This window comes from Ochotona curzoniae, unplaced genomic scaffold (assembly GCF_017591425.1).
Source record: "Ochotona curzoniae isolate NIBS_2020 unplaced genomic scaffold, NIBS_Ocur_1.0 contig_66, whole genome shotgun sequence".
Taxonomy (NCBI): domain Eukaryota; kingdom Metazoa; phylum Chordata; class Mammalia; order Lagomorpha; family Ochotonidae; genus Ochotona; species Ochotona curzoniae.
The window spans coordinates 8,873,364-8,883,652 of NW_024466512.1; the positions used below are offsets into that span (position 1 = coordinate 8,873,364).

General features: G+C 51.2%; 1 protein-coding gene across 1 annotated transcript; it reads left to right on the forward strand.

Moving 5' to 3' along the window:
- Positions 1-7,673: 7,673 nt before the first annotated feature.
- On the forward strand, positions 7,674-8,849 carry PRLHR (prolactin releasing hormone receptor). The gene has a single exon (XM_040991762.1). It carries the CDS (start codon positions 7,729-7,731, stop codon positions 8,845-8,847), a length of 1,119 nt encoding a protein of 372 aa, XP_040847696.1. The 5' UTR covers positions 7,674-7,728; the 3' UTR covers positions 8,848-8,849.
- Positions 8,850-10,289: the final 1,440 nt, after the last annotated feature.

The following is a 10,289-nucleotide window of genomic DNA, read 5'->3' on the forward strand; positions in this document are numbered from 1 at the left end:
GTCACGTGTGGGTGCATGCTCTGGCATCTGCAGGACAGGGACTGACAATGCTGCTGACCATTCCACAGAGCTCCCGTGGCAGGATCCTTCAGGATCAGAAGCCTTGGGATGAAGTGTAGCTCTATTTCTGAGATCTTTGGAAGCCCGTTTTATATCTGGGTTTTTATTTCTCAAAAACTAGAGCACATATATTAGAATAAACAAGAATATAATGCCTTATAAAATACCCATGCATTCCATATCTTTTTAGAAATGAGAACATATTTATTTGCAAGACAGAGTTACAAAGAGAGAAGAAGAGACAGAGAAAGATCTTCCATCTACTGTTTCACTTCCCCGGATGGCTGCTGCAGCCAAGGCTGGGCTAGGCTGAACCCAAGAGCCAAGAGCTTCATCTGAGTCTCCCCTGCGGGTAAAGCTTCTCAAGCTTTCCCCTGCCTATTAGCAGGGACCTGGACTGGAAGTGGAGCGGCCAGGACATGAGCAGCAGATGCTGGCTTTGTAGGTGACGCTTTACCTATACACATCACACTTTTACAGCCATAATTCTCTCAAGTTTTTCTGACATTTTAATTCACAACGATGGAGAGACAGAGCAGCAAATGAAGGGGCCAGATTTTTTTTTTAAATAATTTTCGGTTTTTAAAACTGGCAACACTGCAACTAGAGACTGATAACAGAATATAGCGGGCGTTTGTCGTAACACTTGGTCACCCATCATCCATGTGCACTTGGGGGAAGCCAATCATCATCTTTCCAAAGCACAAGTCACAACCCAATTCCCACACTTTGCAGTTGGAATCAGGTGTGGGATCTGAAACCTGGCAGCAGGTATGCTCGAGTGGGATGCTTCTTCATCAACGAGTGGGCCGAGGAAACAGACACCTGCTGGATGGGATGCCTGGTTTTGGGATGTGAGAGCGTGACATTGGTCCCTGATGCCCAAGTGGCAGTGGTGGAGGCAACAGCATCAGTGAAAGCAAAATTGTGCCGGTGAGTATGGGTGGGCAGTGTCTGCGTCAGGGTCTGGTGTGGGAAGCATGTTCTCCATGTTGATTCCCTGTCCTGCCAGCAATGGGATAGGTACCACACTTGCCAGTCAGCAGTAAGACACTGAAGGCCTCACCCAAGACAAGCTTTCACTGTGTATTTCACTTTGCATTATTTCTGTGCAGGACCATCTTTCTAATGTGTTCAGAGGGAAATGTGTGTTTGTGGGAAGACATCTTTTGTATTTATTTCTCTATGTGTCGATTAGACTATAAGGAACATGTCCAGAGATGGTGTAGGAATAATCGCCCAGCATGGATGCAAGGCTGCCAGAGGGCTTGGGCACTGGCGTGTGTGTTACTGGTAACTAAAGGTTAACCCTGTTAATCCCTGCAAACTCAAACTTTCTGAGTGGGATGAGTAATTGATGTGCAAACCATTCCACTAAGTTAAGAGGTTGTTGAAAGAAGTAACTACAGGGGCCAACACCATGGTTCAGCCTAAGCCTCTGACTCTAGTGCCGACATCCCAAACGGGTCCTGGTTTGAATCTTGGCTGCTCCACTTTTGATCCAGCTGCCTGTTTATGGCCTGGGAAAGCAGCAGAAGATGGCCCAAGTGCTTGGACCTTTGTACCTATGTGGGAAACCCGGAAGAAGCTTCTGATTCTTGGTTTTGGACCAGCCTAGTTCTGGCTGTTGCAGCTGTTTGAGTGAGTGAGCCAGCCGATGGAATCTCTCTCTCTTGTTTTCTGAATTAAAAATAAAGAAATACATCTCTTAAAATAAGAAAGGAAGGAAGGAAAGAAAGGGAGAGAGGAAGGGAGAAAGGGAGGGAGGAGGAAGGGAGAAGGAAGGAAGAAGGGAAGGAAGGACACGCTACAATGAGACAGGCTAACCTGGGAAGCGTTGGTACCAGGATCCCAGGAACTGTTGGTTTACTGAACCCACAAGGCTTTGCAGTTTTTATGCAACAGGGTTTCCCAGGGTTTGGCATCTTGGCGACTTCCATAGCCTCTTCAGCCAGCCGACTCAGCGTCTGGAAACTTCTGAGCTCTTTGAGAACAGGCTCTGTGTCTGACTTATTGGAATTTCTCTCTCAAAGCCCCTTATCTGGGACTTGATGCCTAATGCATATTCCCAGGGATTTCAGCTAGTTATGAGAAATGGTGATTACAAAAAAAAAAAAATTCATGTTGAAAGAAAAAAAGTGCTTCATTTTGAAGCAAAGATTTTTGAGATTCATGCAGTTATTTTATAATACACTTTTCCACAAACTTTCTGAAGACCCCTGTTTTGCATGAATTTCAAAAGTTTTCTGCCAAAACAAACTTCTCTTGTAGTACCATTTTCCGTGACCTTTTAGCAGTCCTCTTGTGTAATGAGCAGCTGCTGGGTTAGCAGACATCGCTGATCCTTTTCCAACATCTGCAAGGGAGGATTTTCTACTGCACTCAACTCCTTTGTCAGGGGTTATGCTTCTCCGGGGAGGTCCCCTACTCTCAGAAGACCCTGCTGGTTAACTCACTGGTTAAAGTTGCCTTATTACAGGGCATCAATACTATATGACACAATGGATTTTTTTTTGAACTCTGAAAAATGCTGGGAGTGGTCACCTTTGTCCACAAGAGACTGTCTGCAATTTACCAGAAGTCTGCCTGGACTAAGTGAAGCCTGAGCAGTGACCAACCAGTGAGAAGAATAAAGTGCTTTATTCTGCCCCTGTAAACCTTGTCTGCAGATGGGACCATCAAGGACTAGATCTTTCTGGAAAAGTTCTGTGCCATCCCATCCCTCTAAAGTTCAAGATAGAGTCCAGAACTTTTCCCACAGGAGTGGCTGGATGAAGCCAGAGGTTGCCTGGACATTCAGCCCAATTGTTTGGGTCCCAAGACAGACCCCCAAATGAAAAATGAGGCAGAAGAAAGATGCCCTGTCCCCATCTGTCACCTCGAAGATGCCTCTGAGAGATAGGACACTGAACTTCAGTTCTGATTTTTGACAGGCTAGGGAGGAATTTTCATTCTGTAGCCAGCGTGGTGAGTCAACAGGCTAATCCTCCACCTGCAAGTGCCAGCATCCCACAGGGGCAGCTAGTTCATGCCCCAGCTGCTTCACTTCTGATCCAATTCTGCCTGTGAGCTGGGAAAGCAGCAGAGGGTGGCCTAACTCCTCTCCAACTGTGGGAGATCTAGGAGAAGCTCCTGGCTTCAAAAAGGCTCAGCTCTGGCCATTGGGGTCATTTGGGGAGTGAACCAGCAGATTGTAGACTTTTCTTTCTTTGTCTTTCCCTCTCTCTGTAGATCTGCCTTTCCAATAAATAAATTAAGACATTTTAAAAAAAGAAACTTCCACCCAAATAAAGGTCGTTTCTGATGCAAGTAGAGTTTTTAAGACTTCACCATGAGTTGGCATGACTGGTTGGAGAATGGAAGCATGGCTGCTGTGTGCATAACAAGCTGGGAGCCGAGATCCATGTGCCTGGAGGTAATCTCCTCTAAGTCACCAGAGGCAAATGAATAAGGTTTCTTCCCCTTGAATAAGGAGTCGCACCAGCCCCTACATGGTCATTGAAGGCTATTCTCTGATCTTGGTGGCCAGCCCTGGCATGCTGCCTGCACAGCTGGGCAGTAAGAAGGGGAAGCTTGTAGATGCGGACATGGCTCAGCCTGAGGACCCCAGGGGGCACGTGTCCCTTGCAGCACTCCTACCCTTTCATAGCCTGGACTCAGCATCACACAAAAGCTCTCTTTGTACAAACAATTACATACGAGGATTTCTAGTTGTTTCCCATCTGTTTGTGCTAACTCTGGAGCTTCAGCATGAACTCACCTGGCATCTAATATTCAGATGCCTTCAAGTAAGCTTTGCAGGCGCCTCACTGAAGTCTTTCCTTCTCGAGTGTCTGTCTTTCATCTGTCATCCATTGTCTTTATCAATGGAGGCCATCTCCTAAGCTCCCTTGGACTGATGATTCATCTTCTACTTGAGTTAGAAGCAAGGGACATTTTGTGTAGGTCACAAAGGTCTGTTACACATGGAAGGCTGGAGTTGTAACTGTGTTTTCCAGAGCTTTAAAAAAGATAAATCATTGAGGAGGAGGAGGAATGGTACTGTGTTTATTTAATCCCAGTTGACCTGCTTCTGTTTTCAGCAGTGAAGTGCACTTGTCATTCATTTCAAGGCAGCAGAGTATGATAGCTGAGTGGGTTGGCTCCAGAGTCAGGCAGAACTAAGCACCATTCCTATTGCTTGCAAGCTGTGTCATTATGACTAGCAATTTAGCCAGTCTTGAGCTACGAAATGAGTCTAATAGTTTTGCAGGAAATCAAATGAGACAATACATATGAAGTAGTTAGTACAAGGCGTGGCATGCATAAAGTCCTCAACAAAGGGTGGCTATTGTCAGTCATTAAATCAGAAGAAACCTGTGTTGTGTATTTGCTGAGTTTATGGAACACTGTAGGGACAAAGGTGCTTCAAGACATTGGTCCTGCCAATACAGGTTTCACAGCCAGAGTTGGTGGAGGCAGGGAAAGTGGAAAGTACTTGAAGATGAAAAAATGTTGGGAGAGAGAAGTCTGGGAACAGGAGGGTCTTTGAGCTTGGCACTGTGGGACATGAAGAGTGTGGACTTGTAGAGTTGGGTGAGGATGAAGTAGTGGATTCTGTGCAGAAAGAAGACAAATCCAAAAGGAGGTTTTAGGGCAGGTGCAGTGGCAGCGGGTCAACATCCAGCAAAGTTCGGCCTGAACATAAGGTGTGAAATGGGCAGGAGGTGGGGAGCCCGACTTCGCTGACCCAATCCAAAATGAAGAAAGGTGAGAGTGCTGGCACATGCTGGCTGGAATAACATGGTAAAGGGCCTGGAGGTGATGTGATGTGATGCGCCATTGAAGACTCTTTGGAAATGGAAAGCCATAAAGATGCTTTCACTTGCTGTGTACTTAGTGAAACACTACCTTTCCTTTGTCCTAAATGTTATTTTTATTTATGATCTCATGTTTATTGTTTAAATTTTGATTTATTTATTCGGAAGGAAGATTGAGAGACACACATACACAGAATCGGCTGTGTTCACTCCCCGGATACTTGCAATAGTTAGGTCCAGACTGCATCAAGCTAAAGCCAGGAGCCAGAGCCAGGAGCCCCAACTGGGGTCTCCTACATGTTTTTCTAGGTGCTTCAGCAGGAAACTGGATTGAAAGTGACACAGTTATGGGCCTGGTGTGACAGCCTAGTGGCTAAAGTTCTCTCGCTTTGCACGCGCTGGGATCTCATATGAGTTATAGTCGGTGTCTCGGCTGCTTCACTTCCCTTCCAGCTCCTTGAGTGTGGCCTGAGAAAGCAGTTGAGGATAGGCCAAAGCCTATGTACAAGACCCGGAAGAAGCTCCTGGCTCCTAGCTTTGGATTGGCTCAGCTCTGGCTTTTGTGGCCACTTGAGGAGTGAACCAGTGGATGGATGATCTTTCTCTCTCTCTCTCCTTTTCTCTGTAAAATCTCACTTTCTGATAAAAAATAAATAAATACTAAGAAAAAAAAAAGTGACCCTGTCAGTACTAGAACCAGCACTCAACCTGTGGGAGTCAAAAGCAGCAACTTGGCCTGCTGGGCCACAGTGCCATCGCCATTGCTCACACTTCTGGAACACCGTTAGCTTGATGAGGTTTAGTCACAGTGTGCTGGCTGGGAGGGCGACTGTCCTTAGGGCCAGAGGATCTAAGGGAATAAAGGTCTCATGGGGTTTTCAGACCACACGCACTCCCTGCCTCCCTGTTGTACAAAGGCTGACGGCACTCTAGCCTCTACCAGGCTTGATCCGGAATGTGGAAGGGCACCCCCAAATTTGCCCTCTGAACCCTAGTATCTGCCTGACTTTTAGCTTTTGACAAGGGTATCTTCTTATTTTTGCTTTCATTCTGGTTTATGAATGACACTCACGGGATAGTGGCTGCGGTAGTGAGGCCTGACTGCATCCAATATCCCTCCAGCCCCCGCGCCATAGTCTCCTCTGCTTCAGCTCCTTTGAAGCAGAACAAGTGTCCCTGCCCTTGGGTGCACATGAGTACAGCCCTGCTGGTGAACATGGTGACACAGTTACTGGGAAAGGGATTAGGCAGGGACAGACTGTATCTCATTTGGAGCATTGCAGTGTTAAAAAAAAAAAAAAGTACATCATACTGGTTTTCCGCTAAATTGGTTCTAACTCAGAGAGTGGGCACAGGTGCGTAAAGATGATTGCTTTTGTTCCAGTGTTAACTTTTCCTTTGTGCTAAGTGAATCTGGAGGGTGGAACGATGTGTTGCTTCTTTCCAGTTGAGCTGGGATCTCTGTCATCACAGCGGACAAAGGACAGGCAGTCAACAGGGAGAGGGCAGTGGAGCTCTGCCCCCTGAAACGAGGGTGGGGGTGGGCGTGGGAGGAGGCTGCAAAGCCCCTCGCCTCCAGCTCCCAGCCCCACTGTTCAGGAGAACTGGACATCACACTACTTAATATTCTTTTTAAAAATGAAATGTTGAAGCTTCACAAAATGCTTGTCATTTTCCTCACCCTAGCTCAAATCCTGAAATCACTAGTATTTAAATGAGGTGAGGAGAGAGAGATGCTAGAGTCCCAAGTCCAGATGCTTACCCTCGATACTGGGAGAGATTGGCAGACACGAAGCGGTCACAGAAGCTGAGAAGAAATGAAGCAGCAAGGTGAGCTGGGGAGTCGGGGGCAGCACGTGTGTCTGTATGGGACCTGTCAGGAAGGCTGCGTTTCCTAGCCCGCTCATCTACCGGGGTGCTAGAAATCACGCCCTCTGTGCTGGGAGTTCCAGCCTCCCAGGGCAGGAAGCAGGTGCTGGGCAGCTCAGACCCGTATAGCAGCAGGCGTCTCTCACGGCGCCCACCTGCCTGGCAGGAGCTGTCCGCGGTGCGGAATCCTCCCTGCAGGGTGCCGGGGCACCCTGCCAGCCTCGCCGCTGGGCTGAGTCTGAGCGAATCCAGACAGTTTCAATTCCTGCACGAACCCCTGATTGACTGTCAGTCACACCAGCGACTCCACATAAGATCCCGAGCACACGGCCCCCCAATCCTGTCTCCCCTGGCGCACCTCAAACTCCACCACCCCTCTGTCCCTTCCCTCGGAGACTGCACCGGGCAGTCCTGCGAGCCCCGCGCTTCCCGCCTCGCGTCTGTCTTTGCTTCTCCATGGGGCGCCAAAAGATCCCTCCCCACCGCCACTCCGACCTAGGCTTGTCGCCCCGCCGCCTTTCTCCTGCTCCCACCTCTCCACCAGTAGCCCCCAAGCTCGCGCGCTCCGCCCCTTTTTCCATGCAGGGCTTGAAGTTGGGGGGCGGGGCGGGATAGGGAGGGAGGGGCTCCGCGCCCCTCTCAAAAGCTGGGGAGCGCTGCAACGCGCAGTTCTCAAGGACGAGCCACCAGCTCCTGAGCCGGGGGCAGCTGGGGGACTGCCGGAACCCTTGCCGCCCCGCCTGGCGCGCCGACTAGCAGGTAGGGTCGCGCTCCTGTCTGGCCTGCGGACACCGGACACCGCGAGGCATTTGGGGGTACTCCGAGCCTGTCAAACTGGACATACGGTTTGGTTACGGAGGCGGGGTCATTCCTCTGATGGCTTTGGTCTTTGTTCGGACAAAAGGGGGTACCTGGCCAATGGGGGCTGGTGGGTTCTATTGATGTAAGAGGGGAAGATGGAGAACAGGGAGTGACCGCCTTTGTCTTTAGACAGGTGGCCATGGCCTCCCTGACTACGCGGGGCCCCGCAGTCCCTGCCTTACTCCCTGGGGCACGGTCCGCGGCCACAACTCTGGCCAACAGGAGTGCAGAGGCGTCGTCGGCTGGCAATGCGTCGGAGGCGGCAGGCGTGGTTGCCCAGGCCATCACGCCCTTCCAGAGCCTGCAGCTGGTACATCAGCTGAAGGGGCTGATCGTGCTGCTCTACAGCGTCGTGGTGGTCGTGGGTCTGGTGGGCAACTGCCTGTTGGTGCTGGTGATCGCACGCGTGCGCCGCCTGCACAACGTAACCAATTTCCTCATCGGCAATCTGGCCCTGTCCGACGTGCTCATGTGCACCGCCTGCGTGCCGCTCACGCTGGCCTATGCCTTCGAGCCCCGCGGCTGGGTGTTCGGCGGCGGCCTGTGCCACCTGGTTTTCTTCCTGCAGCCCGTCACGGTCTACGTATCCGTGTTCACGCTCACCACCATCGCCGTGGACCGCTACGTCGTGCTGGTGCATCCGCTGCGCCGCCGCATCTCGCTGCGCCTGAGCGCATACGCGGTGCTGGCCATCTGGGCACTGTCCGCGGTGCTGGCGCTCCCCGCCGCCGTGCACACCTACCACGTGGAGCTCGAGCCGCACGACGTGCGCCTCTGCGAGGAGTTCTGGGGCGCGCAGGAGCGCCAGCGCCAACTCTACGCCTGGGGACTGCTTCTCGTCACCTACCTGCTCCCCCTGCTAGTCATCCTCCTGTCCTACGTGCGGGTGTCGGTGAAGCTTCGCAACCGCGTGGTGCCAGGCTGCGTGACCCAGAGCCAGGCCGACTGGGACCGCGCGCGCCGCCGCCGCACCTTCTGCCTGCTGGTGATGGTCGTGGTGGTGTTCGCCGTGTGCTGGTTGCCGCTGCACGTCTTCAACCTGCTGCGGGACCTGGACCCGCGCGCCATCGACCCCTACGCCTTCGGGCTGGTGCAGCTGCTCTGCCACTGGCTGGCCATGAGCTCGGCCTGCTACAACCCCTTCATCTACGCCTGGCTGCATGACAGCTTCCGCGAGGAGCTGCGGAAGCTGCTGCTCGCCTGGCCCCGCAGGATCGCGCCGCACGGCCAGAGCACCACGGTCAGCGTGGTCATCTGATGGCATGTGCCGCGCCAGGTCCGGCTGCTGGCCTGGGAGGGTGCCACCCCAGGTCAGACTGCGGAGTGCCCTCCCCGCGCCAGAGCCAAGTTGAGGCAGGCGTAATGTTCAGCCCTTCATCCAACTGCTTGCCTTGTCTTTGTCAAATATCAAGTGCGAGTCTGTGTGATTTGCTTGAAGTAGGTCAGGGAAGGTGAGGTGGGGGTGGGGAGCGCTCCTGACTTCCTCTTGGTGCCCTGGAAAGCCCAACGAAACGCCTCCTCTGCGATACAGGAACAATGTGCGTGGGATTTAGAATCACCCTGTTAAGCTTTTCCTTTTGCCTTGTGAAAAGCACCCTGCTGAGATATAATCCTGACATCCCTGAGTCCACTCGGATGCTTGAATTTCTAGAATTTCAGGTGGATATGTACTGCAGGTGCACATCTTGGGTTTCAGCCTTTCCTCTGTGATCCCTGTGAGCCCACAGGAAAGGGGTTCGTTTCAAGACCAACTGAGTCTATAGGAGGGAAAAACATTGGCCAGCCCCTGTTCAAGAGGTCTTAATTGTGTGATCTCTCCTCTGTCCTCCGTGATTTCCATTTTCAGATGAGAAGATGAATTATTCAATGAAGAGATAAAACGGTAAAGATCAGAGTCACTTAAGGACACACAGAGCTGTACATAGGCTGTGCAAAGCTGTGTGTACACGCATGTGGTTATGTGTGTGTGCGCATGCCACACGGCAGGCACTGGAATCAGAGTTTTCTGAATCCTCAGTGTAAGCCGGCATTCTCTTGCTTTCTGTAATTGCTCACTTACAGCAGAACAGCAGCTGTTATCTGATTGCTCAGCACCTGCCTGTGTTGATACTTGGAACAAGATCAGCCCAGAATACACGGGCTGCGAGCAGTTGACTTAAGGACAACATAGGAAAACAACTGCCATCCAACAGAAGCACAGATCAGACTCTTGCTAGTTCCAGGGTTGGGGAACAGGTGGAGATGGTTGGGCATGAGCCCAGGCTGACAACCATCCCCTTCGCGTCTGAGAGCTCTGTCAGCAAGGACAAGTGCCCTGGCACAAGGGGCTCCTCGATTAATGCTGAAGCATCCACCAGGAGGTGAGAGTCGGCGTGGTGGGGAATGACGCACAAGGTCAAGCTGTCAAATCAGTGCCTGGGGGTACCTGTGGCCCAGATGGACATTTGCAGCAACTCAGCCAGGTCCCAGTACTTCTGCACTGGACAGGAGCATCAGTGATTTCTCCCTTCATGCTTCTCTTGCTTTCAGAAATATGCGCCTTCACTCACTCATTAAAGTGTGTCCTAAAAGGAAACCAAAGAGGGAGGCCACTGGGGGTGACAAGGATGGAATCTTACTACACTGAAGTCCATCATGATGGTAGAGGGAGTGTCCCTGATTGGGCCATGGGCAGTGGGAGTGTTTAGGTTTTACAAAATT